The sequence below is a fragment of the Misgurnus anguillicaudatus genome, chromosome 19 (genome assembly GCF_027580225.2).
Source record: "Misgurnus anguillicaudatus chromosome 19, ASM2758022v2, whole genome shotgun sequence".
NCBI classification, from domain to species: domain Eukaryota; kingdom Metazoa; phylum Chordata; class Actinopteri; order Cypriniformes; family Cobitidae; genus Misgurnus; species Misgurnus anguillicaudatus.
The window spans coordinates 2379199-2404169 of record NC_073355.2 but is presented as its reverse complement, the minus strand read 5'-3'; the positions used below and the strand labels follow the sequence as shown (position 1 = coordinate 2404169).

The window sequence follows — 24971 nt, the reverse complement described above, 5'->3', positions numbered from 1 at the left end:
TCGGTTTCCCGGTGAAATACGCCAACGGAGAAAGACTAGTCGATAAGACGAAAGCAGTGTGCCGACATTGCTCAGTAATGATCGAGTATGTTTCTGGCAACACTTCAAACTTTTTAATGCACTTGAAAAGGCATCACGCAAGTGTGAACATCACTAGTACAAGGAAAAAACAACTGTAATTCAAACACAGCTCCCGTTGGCATTTAAAAAGACCTTTGCTGGTTTTAAGCACATGATGAAGGTGATTGAGGCCAGGTATGAAAATCCTTCCCGTCCACATTTCAGCCAAAAAGTTATACCCGCCCTATATGAACAGGCTAAAACTGCTGTTGTCCATGAGCTGTCTAAGGCATCTGCTGTAGCACTCACAACTGATGGATGGACATCTAGAGCTACCGAGAGCTACCTAACAGTGACTGCCCATCACATTACTCCAGAGTGGAACATGGTAAGCCATGTTTTGCAAACCCGCCCAATTTATGAGCAACACACAAGCACAAATCTTGCAGAGGGACTTAAGGAGACAGTGTTGGAGTGGAAGTTGGAGAGGCCAGGAATTAAAATTCCTGTCACAACAGACAATGCTAGGAATATTGTCAATGCAGTCAGTGAAGCTGGACTAGGCCCTCAAATTGGATGTTTTGCACATACAATTAATTTAGCATCACAGAAAGCAACAGGTCTCAACCAGGTGTCCAGAGTGCTAGGTAGAGTCAGAAGGGTTGTGTCTTTTTTCACCGTAGCCCAACAGCTGCACATATTTTGGAGAGCAAACAGGAAATGCTTAATATACCAAAACACACACTTATTCATGATGTCATCACCCGCTGGAACTCCAGTTATGATATGCTTGAGAGGTACCTAGAACAGCAAGCGGCTGTGTACTCTGCACTGACAGAAAAGGCCCTCAAAAAGAATAAAGAAATAAGCACGTTGTCTGACCAGGATCTGAAAATAGCAGAGGACGTACTTGAGGTTCTTAAACCACTAAAAACCATCACAACACTGATGAGCACTGAATCCACACCTTCAGTATCAATGATCCTCCCCCTCCAAACCACAGTCCTTAACTCTTTGGTACCCAGTGAGGAAGACAGTCCAACTGTGAGAGAAATTAAGGCTGCCATCACAGAAAACCTGAAGAACAGATACTCTGCTTCTCATGACTTCCTCCACAAATGCACAGTTCTTGATCCGAGTTTCAAAGCCCTTCCTCATGTGGATGATGCCTGTCGTGACAGAATCTTCAACAACCTCCTCACAGAGATTGAAACCATGAAAGAACAGGTATTGTGTTAATTTGCTTGTGTTTAAACGTAAAAGTAAAATTATACTTCATTGTATAATTTGAAATACTTGCTGCTCTGAAATAATCTGCATTGTTAAAAGCACTATATAAATAAAGATGACAGTGCCAGTAGTAGTAGTTTATTAAAGTTTTGCCGTACATTTTATTTTGCAGAGTGAGGAGGCCACAGCAGTTAGTTCATCCCCAGAGACAGGACACCCAGGGGCATCATCTCCTCCTGTCAAGAAGTCAGCCATGGCTGAACTGTTTGGTGAACTCTTCAAGACTCAGGTGGGAAACAAGCCTACTTTGCAGCTGGTGAAGGAAGAGGTTACCTTATACAAGGCTGTGGACTGCATTTCACTGGATTCCAACCCACTTGAATGGTGGAGGACCTATGAGTCCATATATCCTCATGTTGCCAAGTTAGCAAAGCACTACCTTGCTGTACCTGCTACCTCAGTCCCTAGCGAGAGGTTATTTTCTACAGCAGGAGACATTGTAACTGCTAGCAGATCTGCCCTTTCCGTAGACAATGTGGACAAGTTAATTTCTTTGACAAAAAACATGAAAGTTGAATGAATCTGAGCAGGCCTTCAGCCTGGAGCTGTTAATGCTGCACTTTATACTGTGAAAAAGTTCTTAAAAATCTGAGCAGCTCTAAAAACTTAAACTGTTGATTCTGCACTTTACACTAAAAAAAGTTATATATTTTTTAATACAAGCAGGCCTACAAGCTAAGATTATTTCTTATTCTTTTTTATTTTATATGCATTTTATTTATTATATTTTATTTAAAAGTGTTTAAAGTGTAAACAAATTCTTAAAAAAGTTTATGATAAACAACCTGCAGTTTAATGTTTCTCTCCCTTACTTTACCGAAAATGAACCGAACCGTGGCTTTAAAACCGAGGTACGCACCGAACCGTGACTTTTGCGAACCGTTACACCCCTACTTAGTATCATCTCAAAAATAACGTTGTTGACATATGTCTTCAACTGACCTTTAACCTCCTAAGACCTAGATGTTTTTGTTGTTTGCACCATAATAATGAATTCTGTGTAACTGGAACATGTACACAAATGTGGACAATTACACTGCTTCAAGTTCAAAGAAAAATATTTGGATATTATATTAATTGGTTCTTCCTAATTTCCATAAAAATCTGAAATAAAAATGAAACCAAAGCTCAGGTCTTAAGAGGTTAAATATTCAAACCTTTGATTGTTAAGATTATCCCCCTCTTTTCTCAATTGTTTGTTTAAGGTTCTGGAGAAGCCTAATCATTTAGGCCTGTCAATCATCAAGAACATCATAAAAGCACCAGTGTGTGCCTCCAAGCCTAGCTCCTTTCCATCTCCTCCTTCACTGTTTTTTTCTTCCTCTCTGCAGTTCTGTTACGGGGGATTTGGGCTCAAGCCTCGGCCTCAGGTTCACAACTCCCTTTGAGGACAGAAAGCTAATTAATTAATTAAGTAATTAAGTTAATTAAGACTAAATGGGCAGGTGAACTAGTAAACACTATGTTAAATCCCTCCATTTCACTGAATTAATAAACAGAGAAACAATCACTGTTAAGGATAAATATTTGAAAGACATGAAAGGTGTACAGCGGTCATGAAAAACTTGAAAAAATTTTCTTGTGATGGTAAAAAAGAGGGCCAAAGAGGAAGACTGTATAGTACATAAATACAACACATTGAATGATTACAGACTAAATCTACCACAGTAGTTAGTAGAACAATAACTGCCCGAGTTAAATTAGTTTGATTAGTCTATATTAATAAAAACAAAAAATAATATTATAATTAACTTTAATACTTAAAGGCAGCTGATTTGTTAAACTTACACTGATGTTCCTCTAGAGCAGTGGTGGGCAACAGTTTTAGCCTGAGGGCCACAGTTACTTTGGCAAAGTTAGCGGAGGGCCACACTTGGGAAAACTGCAATTAAACATAGTTACATGATTAAATGGTAAAAATTAATTAAATGCGAATATGTATAAGGCTACTCTACAGTTCCTATTTCAAGGCCTGATATTTATTTTTGCTAGGCCTGTCTGACATGGGCTACTCTAACATTACAATAACTGGATTGAATTTCAAGGATTCATTTCCTACCCTGCAACTGTCATTCATACTACACCAACACACACACACACACGATTTATTATTATTATTATTTCTTTTATATTTTATTTTATATTGACAACCACAGTGTTTCCCACAGGATTTTGAGAGACTGTGGCGGTGATGACGTCACAAACCGATTAGCATACTGTATATGTCACATCATTGCGTCGTGTTTTACTCTTTGATTTGTCACATTATATTGCATTTAACACAACTGAATGCTATTTTTTTTACATATTATCTGTTCTGTTGTCTATAAAATAGTGACTAAACAGGACCCAATAACAACCCACGACTCAGTAACTCTTTGATTTATCAAACCAGCTCTTTCTTTAACTGCTGCTAAAAACGCGACATCCTCTGAAAAAAAATCATCATACATTTACATTGAGGCTGTACTAATGTTGCTTTTCTCATCAGTGGTGTTGTGTTATGAGCGCTTTTTTATTTTAAATACGAGTGGTAGTTTTATTGTATATCGCAGACAATTTGTTGCAAATTCAGAAATATGAGAGAACCAATTTTTTTTAAGGGGGCACAGTGTGCAAAGCTCACAGAAATTTGTGCATACACATCAAACGAATTATATTATAGAGCTTTCAGTCTTTTCTATGGCACTTACATTTCTAAGGGGGCGTGCACACCAACGCTTTTACGCCCGCGGCCGGCGCATGTTTTCAATTGTTTTCAATGGAAGCTCAGCGTTTTTCAAATAAGCCGGCAGCTAGCGGTTTTTTTCCGCGCTGAAAACCGGCGCAGAGAGTTGAGAAATGTTCAACTTTGGAAGAAAAGCTCCGCTCGTCAATGTCAGTTCTCACGCGGCCGTCCAATCACAGTGTAGGTGGGGCGGGACAAGTATCACAGCAACCAACCGTCTCACAGCTGACGTATCAGAGCTACCAAAGCGCTTAGCTGAAGAAAGCTGGCACTCAGCTGAAAAACAGCTGGCATTCGGCGTCCTCAAGGCGTTTTCAGCCGCGTTTAAAAGTTTTGGTGTGTCCAGCCCCTAACATTCTAAACGCCCCTGCCATAGTGCAAAAACCTCCAAAATAAAAGTGTTGACTAAAAGAGAAATGTGTAAAAGAGAAATGTTTATGGTCAGAGGCCATATCATTATATCATCTTGCGCCGTTCAGCTTCCAAACTATGTGGCTCAAAATTATGGCAGATACATCGTGCATATATTAAATGTCCGACCGACCGACCGGCTATCGAACATCTGACGGAATGTCTTGAACTTTCAGCGCATATCCGCCTGTGCGACCCACGTGACGACCTGACGTGACGTCAATGCCTTAAAATTAGTTTTTTCAACCACGTGAGGAGCCAAGATGTTAAAGAGTTTATGTGTGTGTTTTTTTTTTTTTTAAAAACATGCTCTGCATATAATAGTGTTAATTCGTGTTGTTTTTCATATTTTATTTACACATTTACCATTTTTATATAACCTTTTATAAACTCTTTTATTATGTCTCAAACTCATTTATTTTATATTCCCTTCTGGAAAAAACAGCATAGACCAGCATAATTCCCATGTTGGTTTAGCTGGTGGTCACCAGCAAACCAGCACCAAAACACAACATATGCTGGTCTTGCTGGTATGCTGTTTTTTCAGCAGGGTTGTGTGCTATGTGATTTTTTCAAATTGGTTTCAAAGTCCCATTAAGTAAGCAAAATGGACTACAGTATGACACAAAGTAGCGCAACTCTGGACCTGACTGGAGCTGGACCGGATACACTTACCCCCCAGTCACATTAGCTACAAGCGACAGAGACAGAGCGACATGCTACCATTCATTTTCAATGGAAGTGGCCGTTTGCCAGCGACAAGCGACAAGCTCGCCACTGCGCGAGCAAGGCGGGGCCAAAATAGACAAGCAGGCTATTTTATGCAAATACTGAGCGATGCGACAAAGCGACTGCCAATCAGAGTGAAGGAGCAGCGTGACGTAGGTCTGTGGTCGAGTCTGAGAAAATAATTCAAGATGGCGGAAAATGCGTATTTATGTATATATCTGATAAGTTTGGCATTTTATCTAATATATTTTGTTACTTTTATCGAGAAATAAATACTTTTAAATCCCAAAACACCGTTCTTGTAACTTAACAATACCTCTAAAGTGACTTTTGATACCGCTTTGAGAAACTACCCAAGGAACGCCCATCAAGCGAGTGCGTGTCGCTCGGTGTCGTTCACTTTTGTAGCTAATGTGACTGTAGGGTTAACCGCATGTGCGTACAGAAATCTGCTCACTTGAGCGCCTTTCTGCGGTTAAATTGTTTAACCATTTAAACAATTGCAAGCCTTAGAAACACGTTAATGACAAACTTACCCTATTTAAATTGCATATTAATCCGCAAATCGCATGCGAGCCGAACCGCGGATCCGTCACAGCACTACCCAAAGCTTCAGATGAATGCCACAGCAGCGGCTGCCTGCAGTTACAGTCGACATGTATGTTCGCGGCCGCGCTCGTGGAGCAGATACGTCACGTGTTACGTCGTGGGCAGGTTGTAAGTAACGGAGGGAGCTATGACAGCGAGCTCATCAGACGTTTTCTAAAAATAAACATTGTTCACGAGTCGCGCGGCTCGAGTCCGAGTCGAGTCTGAAGTCTTTGAGGGTCGAGTCTCAAGTCGAGTCTGAAGTCACTAGCCGTTTCCCAATGTCAAGGATACTTCCTTGTCAGGACTAGTCCTTACAAGTCACTTCCTTTAGAGGCTAGGCGAGGCTCCTTTTAAGCAGTCGGAGAACATTTTAAATGGAACAGGCTAGCAAGTGCACGTCATTACGTCATTGCGTGATTGAAAGGTGTGCTTTCGGTGCTGCGCGCAAAGGATTGTGGGTGATTTCAGCGCGTGAAGAACGAGAAGGATACACATATGCATCCTTTCCTGTATATGGGATATTTCTCGAAAGAAGGACTCAGTCCTTGGCTGAAATTCCGAGGATCTTTGACATTGGAACAGTCCTTCGACGGATGTCGATGACGTAGCATCCTCGAAATTCTGGCTTCCGAGGATCCTTCCTTGACATTGGGAAACAGCTACTGTGTGTGCGACTTAAGTCGCACTCGAGTCCGAGTCTCAAACTCGAGTCCCCATCTCTGGCATATTTCTCTTCAAGATTGAGAATCGCAACGAAATTCTCGTCGAGCAACACGTCCACTGAGGTAAATGTCCTCAAAACACTGGTTATTTATGTTTCAGTTATATGAAGTATATAATAACAGTTTTTATTTTATGTATAACAGTTTTATCTCGAAGTAATGGTAGTGCTTATGTCTAATGTATCGTTTCTGAGGCTGCTAGATTTTTCTTTACGCTATTCACGTTTGTGAAGTGAATTTACAGCACAGATTGCTTGCAGTTGACTTAGTTAGCCACTATGCATTGGTTTTGTTATCATGTTTGGTGAGATATCTAACGTGATTTTTGTGGGGCTTAAAGAAAAAAACGACCCCGCTAGTTCTGCCAGTCATGAATCATTATGCAAGCTATCTGTTGTTTTGCCTCGTTATTATACGTAAACATGCCTTATATAACGTATGGAAATGATTGTTTGTCCTTTATTACAGTTTTTCTCAGTTGCTTAAACACATTTATTGAAACTATGTCTCATATTCTCAAAACAGTAAAAACAATATCATAACATCTCACCCAATACCAGACTTTTCCCTCAGACAACACACACAAGCTTTCAAAAACACACACTACAACATAGTCTTACACAATGGTGCAATAAATTCAAAACAATATATCCAAAACTGGTAAGTTGCTTGTGGTTCTCCCCCTCAAAAACCTTTTCACACGACCAAAAAAGAGACAAACAATGTATGCATTAGCACATTTTTATTCATTCATGTGCTACACAGCACAACTGTAAAATAAAAAATAAAAATATTCAAAAAAAAAAAAGATTCCTCTTCAACATCCCGTCTTTGTTCTGGGTCAGGCCAGAAAATCTCATCCACATCACATGCTATATTGGTCCTAGCCAAACAGCGAGGGTAAAATCCTTTTGCATGATCCACCCCTGGTATTCATCTACTGATATGTCGATCTGTATGCAAGGCAATTTTATGCATTTCTTTATTCCAGTAGCATAGTCCAACAGTGTATGCACACTAAAGTTACTGTACAGAGCAGTCTTACTGTAAGTCAGGGCCGGCGCCACGAGGCATCGCCCCCTCACCGGCACTATCCCGCCCCCTCAGATCACCATTAATGTTGAATAGGATTTTAATTATAAAATTTTATTTAAAAATCATATTTGTCTTGTGTATTGTCTTCCTAAAGTGAATTTTATAGTCTAATTATTTAACAAAACAAAAAAATTAAGTGTGCATGTATTCTACCGTGACACTAATAAACACACGCCCACTCCATGGCTTGTTACACTTCAAGCGGCGCCACTAGAACTGTGAGGCGATGACATCAAAGCGCCGTGAGAGCGAGACGAAATTTTTTTTTTGTATGTATTTTCTACTGCGCAAGCACTGGGCAGCTGCTGATGCGCAGTTTTTTTTTTTTTTTTATTGAATACAAAATCAACATACAACAAAATGGCATAAACAACAGTATTTGTTACTATAAACAGGCGTGGTGGGCTCAACATAAATAAATCAAAAAACAGTAATACAAAAAAAAAATATTAATAAAAATAAATGAAAAAGGAAAATAAATAAATAAAACCTTAAAACAGGTTATACAATATAAACAGATTATACGATTTAATTGCAGTTCGCTTTTCCATTTTTGAGAGGGCATCTGAGAAGTACTTTATTTCATTTCTAAATATAACAAACAAGGGAGGTGATTTCAAGAATCTACATTTATGTATAAAGTATTTTGCCAATAATATAATGTTATTAATTAAATCAAAAAGTCTACAGGAATCCTTAGTTATCCCATACGTTATATTTTGTAAAGTGAAGGTGAAGCCAACAGGCACCACACCTTTTCTTATCAACCAATCTTGTAGTTGACTCCAAAAGGATTTAGAAAAGTTACATGAAAAAAATACATGTTCTGTATCTTCAGAAATACACTTACAAAGATAACAGGGCACATTTTCAAATTTAAATTTTAAATGTAGAAATTTGTTGGAAGGATATATATCATTTAGAATCTTAAAATGTGTCTCTTTTGCTTTGGGGGGAAGAGGAAATCTTAAATAAGCTGTTCTAAAAAATTTAACAGTATCTTTATCAAATGTATGGTCTAATTTGTTTCTTAAGATTTGAAATGGGTAGCAGGATTGGATGATAGCTTGTCTTATGTATTTATTAGTGCAAACAAGTTTATTTTCAAATTCAGTCTCACCTACATATAGCGATGAAAGGATTGGTGTAACTCTGCAGTATGACAAGGAACATTTCAATAACATTCTTATACCAGAAGGAATTGCTTTAATTACCGTAAAAAATTGTTTTGGGTGACAGGCAAATCCATGTTTTAAAGTGAAGGAATTGTAATCCAAGATGTTCCCATTCTCATCCATTAAGTCTAGTACAGACCAAATATTTCTACTAAACCAGTCTTCGTAAAACAGAGACTTGTTTCTATGTAAAATGTATCTGTTATTCCACAGTGGAGTATTGTGGGGTGTAAAATTATGTGTGTGTGCTAGTTTCCAAAATAATAAAACTTGTTGGTGAAATGCTGACAGCTTCACCGGGAGTTTGAGAATATCAAAGTCACATTTCAGTAGAAAGTGAATTCCACCTAGTTTACCAAACAGAGCTGATGGGATGATATTCCATAAGATGTCCATGCTACATAAAAATCTTTGAAGCCACTTAAGCTTTAACAAAATATTCATACTCTCAAATTCAATTGCATTTAACCCACCTTGTTCATATGATTTTATAATGTCATCAGATTTGTTTTATATAATGGGTCTTGTGTTTCCAAATGAAATCATACATTATTTTATTACTAGTTTTAATAATAGCTGAAGAGGGAGCCAAAGCAGAGGTAGGATAGATCAATCTGGATAAATACTCAACTTTGGACAGTAAAATTCTTCCAAAAATTGAGAGATCTCTCTGTAACCAGCAGTTCAAAATTTTATTGGCTTTTTGTAACTTAGTTTCAAAATTTTCTTTCATAATAGCCTTCAAGTCTCTCGTAATTGTAATACCCAAGTACTTCACGGTTTCTTTCACCGGAATGTTAAACAAGGAATCAATTTGATTGGGGTGAAGTGCCATGAGCTCACATTTGTTCAGATTCAATTGAAGGCCTGAAGCCTTTGAAAAGGAATTAATTAGAGAAATAGCCAGTGGGATTTGGTCTTTGTTTTTTAAAAATAACGTTGTGTCATCTGCTAATTGACTGATTGCTAAAGATTTACCAAATACATTTAACTTCTTCACTGATAAATCATGTCTAACCAAAGTGGATAACATATCTGTCGCTAAAATGAATAAAAGAGGGGATAGTGGGCAGCCTTGTCTTATTCCACGACTAATCGGAAATCTATGTGTAGTGCCAAAAGGAAGAGAGATTGAGCTATTCATATCTTTGTAAATCATTTTTATAATACTAACCAAACGTTCACCAAAACCAAACTGTTTAAGGGAATTAAAGAGAAAACCATGTTCTAACATGTCAAAGGCCTTTTTAAAATCTAAAAATAATATGAAACCATCATCCTCTATCAAGTGACTGTACTCAACCAAATCCATAACTAATCTAAAATTATCATGAATAGATCTTCCTTTAAGAAAGCCTGATTGTGATTCGTTTATTAGATTATGTAAGCCCTCTTTTAATCTGTTAACATATATATGTGAGAAAATTTTATAGTCATTGTTTAGCAATGTAATTGGGCGCATGTTGTCCACATATCTTCGGTCTTTATCCGGTTTAGGAATTAAGGTAATCAAACCCTGATACATAGTGGGGGATAAAGACTCTACTTCTATAGATTCAACAAAGGCATTGAATATTAATAGTTTAATATCATTCCAAAAAAATTTGTAAAAGTTAGATGTGAGGCCATCAGTGCCAGGAGATTTGTTTGTTTTAAGCTTTTGAACCGCTAAATCAAGTTCTTCAATGCGCAAGCTAGCATCACAGCGCTCTCTCCATTCATTATCAATTTGAGGAATGAAATTTGTTATTTTTTCAAAGAAATTATTGCACTCTATTGGGGAGAAGTTGGATGAGTACAGGTCACTGTAAAATTGATGGATTTCTTTACTTATTAGAGTAGGGTCCGTGTTTTCAATACCATTTATCATTAAAGATATGATTGAATTGCTCGATTGTCGTCTTTTTTCTAATTTACAAAAGTAAGAAGTGCTTTTCTCTCCCTCTTCGATCCATTTAGCTTTGGAGCGTATATACGCACCTTTGGCTTTTTTAATGTAAAGATTGTCCAGTTCTAATTGTAGAGAGACCATCCTTCTTTTTCCGACATCACTTAACAAAGTTTCACTACAGTATTTGTTAATCTCTTGAATAATCGTATATTCCTTCTGTCTCCTTATTTTGGCTAGCGTTTTACTATAATTAATAGCAAATTCACGTATTTTAAATTTGAGAAACTCCCATCTGGCTTTATGAGAACTAAAGTTATCATTTTTAATTTCTGAAATTAACTCTTTAACTTTATCACAGAATCTCTTATTATTTAGTAACTCCGAATTGAATTTCCAATATCGCTTATTTCTTGAAGTATTACAGTTCGGTTTAACTAATAGAGATATGGCACAGTGATCTGTCAAAGGCGCTGCTGAAATAGCACATTCTTTAACAAATAAATACAAGTTTTCTGAAATAGGCCAATAATCAATTCTTGACCTGCTGGAAGCATTAGGCCTTAACCAAGAGAACTGTCTAAGATTAGGATGGATATATCTCCACACATCTATCAATTTCATATTAGTGCAAAAGTGGGCGATTAAAGGGTTAGGCCGTGAAGTATTGCTTTTAGGTGGATGTCGATCATGTGTCTCATCTGGTACCACATTAAAGTCCCCACCTACAACAATATTATCTGTTGGGTATAATCTTTTTAGATTAGAGATTATAGAAGATACCTCCTGTAGTAGATTTTGATTCAGTTTAGAGTTATTGTGGCCATATACATTGATTAAAATGAAAAAAATATTCTCAATGTCTAAAACTACCGCAAGCCAATGTCCATTAGAATCAGATCTAGAAGACATTATTTTCCCTGGACAATTATTAAATAAAATTGCAGCTCCTGCTGAGTGGGAAGAACCATGGCTAAATAAAATTTTATCTCCCCACTGACTGGACCAAAAGGTAGCATCAGTTACAACAGAGTGCGTTTCTTGTAGAAAAATACAGTGAGATCCACTCCCTTTACAATATAAGAACATAGCCTTCCTTTTAACCTTATTTTGAATGCCCCTAACATTTAATGACATGAACGACAATGGTAATTTAACCGGAAACATTTAAAGATAAACCAAAAAGAAAAACGAAATGCAAAAATTTAAAAGAAAAGAAGGTAAACACTTGTATGTAAAGGAACAAGAAAAAAAATTCCACCAGGTTGTATGACCACGAACCTAGAACATAGGTCTACCTCACAACCTAGAAACTCTCCAAACAATCATATCTCTTATCAACCTACCCATAATCTGAACAAGTATATAACTATGTTGTGTCAATGCGTCGTCCCTCAATGTAACCGACAGGTCCACGGTAATACGCTTTCTTTCCAGCTTTGCGCGCCTGATCGATCAATGGCCACACCTCCGCACGGGCCAGACGATCCTCTTTCGTAAGATCCTCCGTGAATCTGACTCCGCGGTCCCGACAGACTGATGAGTTCTTAGTTGTTTTCCACATTTCATCCACACCTGCAAACTTGTCGCTTTTCGGCGACAATCGCCGTTTTCTTGGTCAATTGGGCCATTTACGTGAATCGCGTAGAACCGGAGTTTTTTTATGGGGGGGGGGGGTGTTAGGCAGACCCTTCATCTACAATTGCGAAACATTATTGGATAATTCTTATAATTGACATTTCTCTGGGCCAATCGGAATCTTAGAACTTGATTTTCTCTGGGCCAATCGAAATCTCAGCACTTGCTTCAGAATCTTGAAGCACACAGCGCGCGCAATCTGAGCTGCTAGACACTGGATGAGACACCTCCGGCTACCGCGAGTCTGATGGAAACCCGACGTGACCTTAACGACGAGAAGGAATCTTATGCTAAATTCGAGGTAAGTCAAAAGCTTTTTGTAGCAAACATAACAGCTATTTGTTTGCTATTTGATTTTTTTTTAACCATTTTATAATCTATTCAGACGGTCTCCAAATCATTGAATCTGATTAACGTTAGACCATTAGCATCTCACCAGCTAGCATCACGCTTAAAAGTGACTAAGATTTACTAACAGAAAATGAAACGCTTTTATATGCTGATTTGACATTTTGGTGGTATCGTTACTGACTGTCAGCAATAGAAAATATTACAAGTAGAGAGATTCTGAGTACATAAATCACCAAACTTAAGAAACTCAACAAAACTGAGAAAATACCTTTCCACGATAACTTCAACAAAGATGCCAGGGACCATTATTTCGATAAACTGTCATCCATTCAGAACAACGAGCTTACTAAGTTACATTAAGTCGAACTGCTGCCTCCAACCTCATATTTGGTTATAGTAAACAATGTTATTTATGGTAGTGAACAATTTAAACACTATAAACCTGCTGAAGCCAATGCTGGGTACAAGATTTATTTAGATTTCGATTTAACTGTTACTTTCTGTATATGTTTGCACTAGTTAGACAAGGCTAAAACTTGTTATTTGCTAATACTAACTTAAATTACATTGTTTATTTACATGTACAGTATATAAAATGTACTGTACGGCTTACTTACATGATTGCAAGGATGGTCAAGCATTAAAAAGTATTAGCATAAGGCCTATTCTACATTAAATAAAATGTATAATAACAATAATAATCATTACAACAACAATAATGATAATAATATTAATAAATGTATTAAATAAATATAAAACGTAACTACACTCCAATCCTGATATTGGTCAGCTCCAACGCCACTTCAATACACTTCAAGCACACCAGAGAAACCTAAAAAATCATTCTATGTGGTAAGGTTTGCAACCTCTTCTATTATGAGACTTAAATTTGGCATATTTCTCGAAACACTGATCAGTCCTTGTACCAATGAGATTGGCTATTTTATGCTGTGATTTTTTTCCATTTCAGAATGAGGGAGCTTAATGAGGAGGACTCATTATATATAGCACAGCTAGACTCAACAGGGAGGTGCAAGTGGAGCTGGGCATGGCTCAAGGTGGAAGTGAAGCAGGAAGTGAAGGGAGTTGCGCATACACTACCACTTTCATTGTGTTTCAAAAAAGTAGATAAGGCAGGACATGCCAAATGTACCCTATGTACAAAAGAGATCAACTATGCTAAGAAGGGGGTGCATGCCCTAACATCCCACTTTGACACAGCCAAACACAAAGAGAAAGTGTTCAGCGTTTTGACAAACAGGGCTATTTGTAGTCCCGCTGAAAATGCCGTTCCTGAGACTCAGGGACCAGAAGCAATAAGAGAGAGGGAGAGAGGGAAATTGCCTGTGTCCATGTTTCAGCGTATTGCAAATGCAGAGGTTTAGTACCTAGCTACTATTTATACAGAAAATTGAATGAATTGTTTATTTTAATTTACATTATGAACACTAGCACTTTGAGATTGTTTTTTCAATGTAAAGAGCACTACATATATAATGCATTATTATTATTATTATTATTATTATTATTATTGAATAGAAATGTATTTTGATATTCATTGCATATCAGCCATACAATATGGAGACACACTGTTTTATCATAGTAGAACTATGTAGGATAGTTTGCAAGGTTACATTGTAATTTTCTTTGCTTTGAGGCAATGGTTCTGGGCACTTTGGCAGAGCACTCACTGCCATTCACAATGGCTCCTGTCATCGTCGAGCTTGTGCAGACGCTGGCCAAGGACAAAGTTGCACTTAGTGGTATGAAGCTGTCCCGAACATCAGCAAAGTACAAAATGGTTCATGGCCTGGGGAAGACATTCTCTGACCGCATCCTTAGCAACACTGGGAAGTTACCATTCTCCCTCAATCTTGATGAGGCCACCTCAAGTAGTGACAAAAAGGTAATAATATTAATAAGTCAAAGTATTTATACAGTGCTTTGACATTTAAAACAAATAAAGGAGAACGTTGTCCGTTTTTAACCCACCTGAGTGCTGTCATTAGGGAAAATAACGAAACATTTGGCCACAATATTTACAGAGTATAGAATGGCAGCTAAAGTGAACCTATAGGGACAGACATAAAGGGAAACTGTAAGGGAAACTTAAGGATGTCTGTCCGTCCCCATAGGTTTGCTTTAGCTGTCATCCTGATGTTCTGTAAATATTGTTAAAAAATTCTCATCATTTTTCCTACTGACAGCACTCGGTAACCTCGATCAACAGAAATATGAGTTAAAAAACGGCAGACGTTCTCCTTTAACAATGGTCTTTTCATTTATACAGGTGCTTTCTATTTTGGTGAGCTATTATAACCCAGAGAGGAAGGCTGTTGATGTGGAGCACCTTGGGTCCTTTGAAATAGTTAAGGTCACTGCAGCAATCTTGGAGAATGTCCTGGACAAGTTTTTCACAGACAATGATATCCCGTGGTCCAACTTGGTGAGCATAATGATGGATTCCTGTGCAGTTATGCGAGGCAGCAAGACGGGCCTGGAAACCAGAGTGCGACACAACCACTGCCCACAGCTTCTAGATATTGACGGGGACTCGTGCCATCACATTCATAATGCATCAAAAAGATTTTACAGTCCTTTCAACAGTCACCTTGAACAGCTCTTCAGTGACCTTCATGTTGATCACAAGTGGGCTTCTGACCAGGTAAATTCATACAGGAGTGTTAGAGCACTTGTATAGCTCTTTTCCACCTTGACAGCACTCAATGGCCTCTTATTTACCAATTCACTCCCACTCACACACCAATGGCAGCAGCCATATATAATTTGGGGTTTCAGTCTCTTGCCCAAGGACATTTGACATGTGGGCAGGAGGAGACAGGATTTGAACTGCTGACACTTTGGTCATTTGATGGCCATTAGATGGCCTTATTATTGTCTTCTGATTCATGAATATTATATGGGACTGAATCATAACTTGAGACATGTGTTCTTTCTGTTTTTCAGCGGGCTTACCTTCAAGAGATCTGTGAATACATGAGCATTCCTGGATCAACTCCAAAAAGATTCATAGAGCATCGTTGGCTGTCATGTTATGATGTTGGACTCAGCACTCAGACCATGCTTCCCGCTTACAAGGTCCTGTACTTTGGATTCATGGATGAAGAAGACAAGGCTCTATACAAAGAACCCTTGGAACAACTCTATGCTGCTCACCATCTGAATGAAAAGGCCAAGAGGCGCATTCAGTCTTTTCACAAGGACCTCAGCGGGAAAGGTAAATCAATCCATTGGGGTTGTAGATTGGCTGGATAATGTGGTCAAATTAATGGGAATATCTATGGTGTGTCAACATTGGCCTGCATGTTCACTATCTGACATTTGCTTTGGTAAATCAACAAGCAAGAGCTTTGATATATTCTCTTCCAGGAATGACACTGCAGGGCAGAGACCGAAAGCAGCGGGTGGTCAAGAAACTGTGGCATGAAGACACCAAAACAGAGCTCCATCTCAGTGTCTACACAGGTGTCCTGGCTATTCTGAAAGAGTACGTCATGGTGTTCCAGGTATGTTGAAATACTGTTTCACAACCATGTTGTATCATAAAGCTTGGAAAGTTTTAAATGCCACTCCAGAGGTATTTTAACTTATTTTATGTCTTACTCTGCTTGTATGGTGGAAATTCATATCCATCTGTCTCTTGCACAATATTACTACCTCCTCAGAGTCGTGACACCCTTGTGCACAAGTTGCATGACAAGCAGCTGCAGGTTTTCACCAACTTTCTTGCATGCTTTGTGAAGCCAGAACACCTGCCACCAATCCCTAGGACCCTGGCAGGTCTCAAACTCAAGGGAGACAAACTGCTGCCTGCAAGAGACATGTATGTGGGTCGAGTGGCAGATAGATTCAGACGGGAGCATCCTCAACACCATGTGAGTGTTTTAAAATTAGTTGCCAAACTTTTGGACCAAAGCAATTTTATTGCCAATGATAAAGGGGCACATCTATATCACTGTGTTATTTTCAATATTTATACAGCTGCTGAAGCCCTTCCTGGACCAAGTACTCCAGGGATACATCGCATGTGGGGAATACCTGCAGAGCAAGCTGCCACTGGAGAGCATGACCCTGCAGTGCCTGTCTGCTGTTGACCCTATTGCAAGGGGGCACTCCAAGACTGGATGTCTGCTGAGGCAACTTGCTGAGATGTTAAACCAGTTTCTCCCTGCTGATGTGGATGTTCAGCAAGAGGTGAGCTGGTTTATGCAATTTCCTAATGTTAGTATAAAATGCTTGCTTGCTTGTTTGTGTGTGGATGCTTTTGATATTGTTGGCGTTTATTTTTTTAACCCTATATTTTAATGCTGTGGAGGTTAACTGTCCCTGGTGGGATAATTAAATGGTCATCTTATCCTAGGTTCTCCAGTATGGCGTAGACCAGAGTCTGCCAACTTTCAGAGAAGGAGATGATGCTGTCAGCTGGTGGGCAGCTGTCTTTGAAAAGGGAAGGTACCCAGGTCTCAGCATGGCAGTAAAGGCAGCATTGTCGGTGTTCCGTGGGCCACTGGTGGAGTCTTCATTCAGTCTTATGTCTGAAATCATTGACTCGAGAAGTAGCAGCATGAACATTTCCACTCTGAGTGCCATCCAAACTGTGAAACACACTTTGCTGACCCGGAAGCAGACTGCATTGCAGATGTTTAAAAGAGAAAACCTGAAGTATGGGCCAGTGGACCAAAGGATGTGCCACAACATCATGTCGGCCGGAACCAAGGACAAAGCTCTGAGGAAGCAGGCAACCCTAAATGCGATGGAACGAAGGAGGGAGTTTGACTGCCAGCCATCCTCAAGTGCTGCCGCAGCAAGAAGAGCTAAGGCAGAAGAGGAGGCTCTGGCCAGAAGGCGGCATGCAGCCAAACAACGCAAGAGAGCTTGTGAAACAATCGTCCAAGCTAAGAAACAAAAAAAATAAATGTTTTTCATGTCTTGTCTGACTCTTGTTATTTTTTATTTCAGTGTCATGCGTCACAACACTTACTTGAGTTCCAGGCCTTTCCGTGTTATAAAAAAATCAATGTCAAAACATCCTTGAGGCTTAAAGAGAATGACACATTTAATATTTTAATATTTTTTTAATATTTTTGATTTTTTACAAAACATGCAGAAATGTGTCATTTGCAGATTAAAGAGACACAAGGCAGCATTTTTATGTTAATAAATCATCTTCGTAAGTCTGTATATGGTTAAATGACTCATTACATGACGAATGAAGACTTTCTCGCCCGCCCCTACCGTCTGTAGGAAGAATACCCAACTTGCAAGTTCGCTGTATCCGACCCGGTGTCCTTCAGTCTCATAAACTCTCAGATATAGAAAGCATTTACTCCCAGACACTAGGGGGAGCTAGTAGAGAAATAATACTCAGACTTGCCTTGTGTCCCTTTAAAATCCCAAAAAACAAGCTGGGGGGCATGCCCCCCTCATCCCCCACCCCCCGCAACACTGTCACCTTTTTTACTCTGAGGAGTTTGCAGGTCTGTTCATCTCTATACTTCCTCATGGTAAACTGCACAACCATCTGTCTAGTCTTCCCCAGTTCCTTTTTGCCGATACGATGCACTGTATCCACAACGTCATCTATTTTGTGAATGAGATGCGGTGCTATTTCAGCGATAAGATCAGTCACTACCTTGCGGGGATCTTCTTCAGGCCTTTCTTTCAATCCGTTGATCCAGAGGTTCCATCTCCTTTTGTACCTCTCGAGTTCAGACGTTCTGCTCGCCAGATCTTTCTGTGTTGTTGTTAGATTCACGAGCACTTTGCTCGTCTCTACACATTTTACTTTACATTCTTTAATTTCAGCTGCATTAAATTCTACAGCCTTGGAAATCTCTGCGATCATGACATTGTTTCTCAACATTTGCGTCGCCATTTCTTCTAATTTTACATCTTGTGCATCAAAACGAGCGGTCAATGAAGTGATGGCTTGTAGCAAAGTTGCATTAGTGATGTCGTCCTCGCAGGATCTTACTTTTTTCAAGGTGTTTGTTTTAGTAGGGGTTAAATAAGACGAGTCACGACGTTTACCTACAGGGTCGATCTGTGAGTCCATCTTTGAGTCATCTGAGGCCGGAGCTGGAGTTGAACCATTAGCCGGAGGGATGACGATCTTCGGACGAGTGACTTGCTGAGAAGATTTCCGCATTTTGAGGGTGCAAAACACAAGAGTGTTGACTAAATTATATTTTAGGTAGGTGTAAAGAGAACTGTGTATTTTTATAAAACAAAATGGAGATTAACGGTAAAACACGTGTGCTCAGCCCGCCATCTTAGCCGGAAGTCCCGCGAGACGAAATTACCCTTTGCATGATTTCTTGAATTGTTCTCGCGCGCGGTACTTTGATGTCATCCGGCTGTCGGTTCTTGCAGCGCCGCATGGAGTTGAACAAGCCTTTTGTGTTGACGGCTTGACGCACGTCGACAATGAGCCTGCATTCTCAGTCTCAGCGGGAAATCAAGATGTCGAAGTGCGAACGTATATCAAAAGTTACAGAAAGGAGTGGGAGAGTGACCCGGGCCTGCCCTGTAGCAATGGATATATGTAAAATAGCACTGCAAATTCTGCAAATCGGACTCCGGATTATCACACATCAATTAATGCCGTGGCGTATCTGAGCATTTCAGGTGCACAGAACCAAATGTTCGGCTGTCATGTCAATTCTGGCACCATGAACTTCAGCCAGACTGTACATAGTTTTGAAAAGTTCAGATGTTTATGTTCTTCAGCATACTTGCAAGTTAAAGTACAACCAACCTATTATTGTTCTGCATTTAATGTTAAAGGTAAGCATACGATCTCTCTGTCACACACACCTGTTTATCAGAAGTAAAATACATGTATTATTATTAATATTAATAGATAAAAAACAGACATTTAATTTATAATTAACGAATAGGTATTTGAATTAGCCTATCCTAAAGCATAGCTAAATGTGTAAACGTGTTATTGTCATTTTGCTATTGTGGTTCTCTATCTGCTGGTGTTTAATTGCTAGCTTATGGTGCATTACTTGTGGCAGTTAAAATAACTACATTAAATGATCAAATTGAACCAAAATTTTGATAAAATGTTGCGTTTGGACCGTTTTTGTGCTAGAAAACACTGTCCCCCACCATTACGTAAAAATTATTTGCACTACGGAAAGCAAACACGAAGTACGTTCATTTCATAATTTCAGGGTATTATATTGCATTAACTAATTTCACAATGGACAGTCGAAATGGATTAAAAAGAAACTACCTCTGGGTCAGAACTTCAAATGAGCAGTTTTGTGCTGTTAAGTAACGTTAGGTATGCTTTTTGTTGTTGTATATAGTAAAAGTGTTCAGATCATGTACGTTGCTCACTATAGCTGTAGTTTTTGTGGTTGTATTACAGAGATGTTTGTTTATAACACGTTAAAGCTTAAGGGACGTACCAAAGCTAATATGTATTTTCTAGCTTGGGGAATTAAATGCATTTTGTGTGATCGCCCCCTCTGGTATTTTAAAACGCCCCCTCATCAGCGCTCGACTGGCGCCGGCACTGCTGTAAGTACATCTATCTGTTTTCCTCCCTGAAGGCTCTGAAGATGGGAGGCAACAGTGAAGCGACTCAAATTAGGCTTTACTCGTTGCTCAGCCTCCCTCATAGTCATACCATGGACAAGAACATGGTCAGCTAGACTGGCTCGAATTTCATCTGTGACTGCTTGTCTCCTTGCCCTTCGTCTCCCTCCTCCTCTCTCACCACGTCCTCTTCCTACTCCTTCACCATGTCCTCCTCTCCCTCCTCCTCCTCCTCGACCTATTTCTTCATGTCCTATCCCTCCTCCTTCACCACGTCCTCCTTCTTTCCCTCCTCCTCTTCCTCCTCATTCACCTCAACCTATTCATTAATTTCTTTTTGGATCCATTTTTCCAAAGCTCAGTGAAGTGTTTACAGTTTTTTCCAATTGCTAACACACAATTTTGCAAACTAGTCTGGTTTTATCAAAAACCTTAACACAATTTACAATACCACACACCCAAATAGCAAAATACCACATATATCCTGCAAAATGAAGCACTCCAACCTAAACTACATATAACATTATCATATGACCACATGGAGCACTGAGAAATGTAGGGATTTGTGTGTAGAGATTTGAAGTAAAAGTTCACCAAATTTGACTCGTGTGTTAAAGCAGGGGAGTAGTGTTTATTGTTCAGCAAAATGATTGTGCTTCTTGAAAAATGGCGTTATGGTTTTGAATTTTTTGTTCTAAAGCCTGGTTATAGTGTTTTAGCAATCAAGAAAAACTGTAATTTATTTTTTTTGCAGAAACCATGTCTGTGCCCTTAAAGGAAATCTGTCAGGTACAGAGTGGAAAGATGAACATGAAAATCAACCATTCTGATGACTGGCGTGCACATCGAGTCCCCAACTCTGAAACTCCACCTCAGACAACAACAGTCACAAACTCACAAACACAAATACACTCAGTAATGGGCTTAATAAAGGAAGACTTAACTATGATTTTATCTGTTTTAACCTATGATATCAGTTATTGATGTATTTTAAATATTTACGTATTATTAGGCTTATCATACATGTGCACTGAAGTTTTAAAATGTATCTAATATAATACTTGAATTAAATTGAATGTTTTGGATACCACCATTAAATTATTTTGTGCATGTACAGTAAAACACAAGTAAAAGTTTTTATTTATTGGAGAGAAAAAAGGGCTGTTTAATTAATATAATAATTCTGTTTTTTAGACACTAACAAGTGAAAATAGTTAGTTTTGAGTACATTTATTAAAACTCGATAGCTGTAATGCTTCTGTGCAGAAGGAAGCCCGTGAGCCACGAAGGTAAGTTTGCGAGCAAATTAGATTCATTTCCACTTATTAGACAGCATAGTCCACTCATCGTGTTTTGTATTGCATCACTTATTGACCGTAAACCCCTAAAATAGAGTTTAGTAAGATGTATGCAACTACAGTCAGCTTTGGTTAACTATTGAAGCCTCGTCTCTTGTCACAAGGCTCAACGTGACCTCAGTATTTGTTGAACACTGCTGGCAGCTGCGACGTCTGTGTCCGTACCATTCTTATCAATGAGAGCATAATCTCGTATCTCCCTGCTACCAAGTCATAAAGTTCGTATCTCCGATAAAACATGACTTTGGGAAAATGTTGTGTTAATGTTGGTACAAAACAGTATATGAAAGCAATATAAGGCATAATAACAACTTTAACGATACAATGTTTAATAGCTTAAAGGGGACATTCCAGAAGACGTTTTTAAGATATTAAATAAATCTTTGATGTCCCTAGAGTACATATGTGAAGTTTTAGCTCAAAATACCATATAGGTAATTTATTGTGGCATGTTAAAATAGGCACTTTATGGGGCTGAGCAAAAATGCATTGTTTTTGTGTGTATCCCTTTAAATCCTAACGAGCTGCTCAGGTGGGCGGAGTCTCAAGCGCTGGCGCTGCAGACAGAGCATCGAGGGAGATTCTCTCACGAAAGAAGTTAGTGAGCGATGTTTAGGCCTGGCAAACTCGATTCCTTTTAAGGATCCGGGTTATTGTGAGTCACTCACTAAAGTGATCCGGGTAGTGTGAGTCACTTGAGTCACTCGAGTCAGTATTGCTAACTCGCCAAGGAAACTCAGTATAGACCCACTTGTAACCGGCTGATCCGCACGACTCGAGATTCTCAGAGCCAGAAACAATGCAGACAATGGGACTCGTGAAACACTGCAGAAAACTGCTGTCATAGTAAACAGGTGTTACGGATGTCAGCGCTAACGTCCCCGGTGTTCAAACATCACATTCACCTGACTTCTAACTGGAACTACATTTCCCACTATGCCCCACGCTCCGCTGATTACACTCCACCTGTTACTCATTATCCTGCCTATATACCTGGGACACACACAAACGCTCTTTGCGAAGTCTTGTTTTGCCCCGTGCAGCACTACTGAGCGTTATTTCCCTGTTTTCCCTGTGTTTGTTTCCCTGGTGATTACTTTTGGACTGCCTTTTGGATTATTGATGTTTAGCTGCCTGCCTCGACCTTGGACTGTTTACCCGTTTACGAATGATCTCTGCCTGCCCCGATATTGGACTGTGTTTACATTTACGATTGCTTTCCGCCTGCCCCGATTCTGGACTGTGTTAACGACTACGATTACTATCTGCCTGCCCCAAGCCGTATCTGTGTTTACATACCAGTTTTACCGCTACATTGCATTGCCTTTGTCTAAACTGCTGTGTGATACTAATAAAGATTTGCAAATGGATCCAACCTTGTCTGACTTGTCACAGAAGACTTCGCCGCCCACGGATCCAGCAACTCTTTCCCAGATCACCGGAGAGCTCTCGTCGCAAGCCGGCGTCCTCATGGCTCACCAACAACAGCTAGCGAGGCTAACATCACTAACGGAGGAGCTCGTGCGCTCCGTTCAGAGCCTACACGGGCTCGCGGCCGCGTCAGCCGCTGCTTCCTCCGCGGCAGCCACTGCACAGCCACCTCCACCAGCTCCACAGCCACATCCGGTCGCTCCTACTACACCACGACTGGCTTTCCCCGAGAAATTCGATGGTACACCTGAAAGATGCCGTGGATTTCTTATGCAGTGCTCATTATTCATCGCTCAGCAACCCCATGTTTACCCCACTGAGATCGGCAAGATATCGCTAGTCTGTACGCTACTCACCGGTAAGGACCGGTAAGGCTTTAGAATGGGCAACAGCATTATGGACTTCGGGAGGTTTTGATCACAGCACATACGACGAATTCCAACAAACCATGAAGGCGGTGTTCGAGCACCCAGCTGGAGGACGCGATCCGGGTGAGCGTCTGCTGGCGCTGCGTCAAGGTCGCCGCACCGCGGCTGAATTCGCGTTGGAATTTTGCACGCTAGCAGCACAAACAGACTGGCTGGAAACCACCCTCAAGACGATGTTTAGGCAAGGATTAAGTGGTGAGCTTCAATCTGAATTGGCCTGCAGAGACGAAGGGAAGAGTTTTACTGAGTTTGTGGATCTGGCCATTCGCATTGACAATCTCGTCCGGACACGAAGACCCACCCATTATGTGAGTACCTCCCCTGTTACGTCTACCGAGGAATGTGAACCCATGCAAGTGGGTCGTGCACGATTAACTGTGGAGGAGAGAGATCGCCGATTCAGAGAGAGATTATGTCTATATTGCGGCGAGCCCGGACATGTCATAGCTTCATGCCCTGTTCGACCTGCTCAGTCCCGTTTAGGCCGGGTGAGTGCTCTTTCCCCCACGGGAACTTTTGATTGTCTGGAAATTCCTGTTACATTGAAATTTCATGGTCACACTGTAACTACTAAAGCCTTGCTAGATTCCGGAGCTGCCGGTAACTTCATTGACATTGATCTAGTTAAAACTCACAATATTAAATTAACCCCTTGCTCACCTCTCTCTGTCTCAGCGTTAGATGGACGACCCCTCGGCTCAGGTCGCGTCACGCATATCACAGAAACAATAACCCTGAACATCTCCACCAATCACTCTGAGAACATCATCTTCTACGCCATGCCGTCACCTCATAATCCCATCATCCTTGGCTTCCCCTGGCTACACGAACATGACCCTTTAATTTCCTGGAGCAACAAGGAAATAGTGCACTGGAGCCCCTCTTGCCAGTTAAAGTGTATTCCCAGAAAACCTGAATTACCTCCACTTCCGTCACCAGTAGGTACCATGACTCCTCTTCCTGACAATGTACCTAAGGAATATCATGACCTGGCAACGGCATTTAGCAAGACCAAAGCAACACAGCTTCCAGCCCATCGATCCTGCGACTGCGCTATCGAGCTGCTTCCCAACTCACAACTTCCTAAGGGCCGCATCTTTCCCCTGTCAGAGCCCGAGACCCAAGCCATGAAAAGGTACATAGACGAAGAACTATCCAAGGGGTTTATTCGTAAATCCACATCACCCGCCTCAGCAGGATTTTTTTTCGTGGAGAACAAGGATGGGGTCTACGTCCATGTATTGACTACCGCGGACTCAACGAAATCACAGTTAAATTCAGATACCCGCTTCCTTTAGTCCCTGCAGCCCTAGAACAGCTTCGCAACGCCAAGATTTACAGTAAGCTCGACCTGCGCAATGCCTACAACCTCATTCGCATCCGCGAAGGTGATGAGTGGAAGACCGCATTCTCTACGGCGAATGGTCACTATGAATATTTGGTCATGCCCTTCGGCCTATCTAGCAGTCCCTCTGTGTTCCAGTCTTTCATAAACGACGTGTTC

At 40.1% G+C, this 24971-nt stretch overlaps 2 protein-coding genes and 1 long non-coding RNA gene across 3 annotated transcripts in view; 2 read left to right on the top strand and 1 right to left on the bottom strand.

Annotated features, from left to right (window-relative positions):
- LOC141350953 (uncharacterized) overlaps window positions 1-24971 on the top strand; it is a 271024-nt gene that overhangs the window by 167246 nt on the left and 78807 nt on the right. The gene's annotated exons all lie outside the window — the stretch shown is intronic.
- otop2 (otopetrin 2) overlaps window positions 1-24971 on the bottom strand; it is a 115905-nt gene that overhangs the window by 55935 nt on the left and 34999 nt on the right. The gene's annotated exons all lie outside the window — the stretch shown is intronic.
- LOC141350951 (uncharacterized) lies at window positions 13905-18083 on the top strand. Its single transcript, XM_073856805.1, has 7 exons — window positions 13905-14584; window positions 14969-15343; window positions 15646-15916; window positions 16069-16205; window positions 16365-16574; window positions 16681-16893; window positions 17060-18083. Exons 1-7 carry the CDS (start codon window positions 14339-14341, stop codon window positions 17612-17614), a joined length of 2007 nt encoding a protein of 668 aa, XP_073712906.1. The 5' UTR covers window positions 13905-14338; the 3' UTR covers window positions 17615-18083.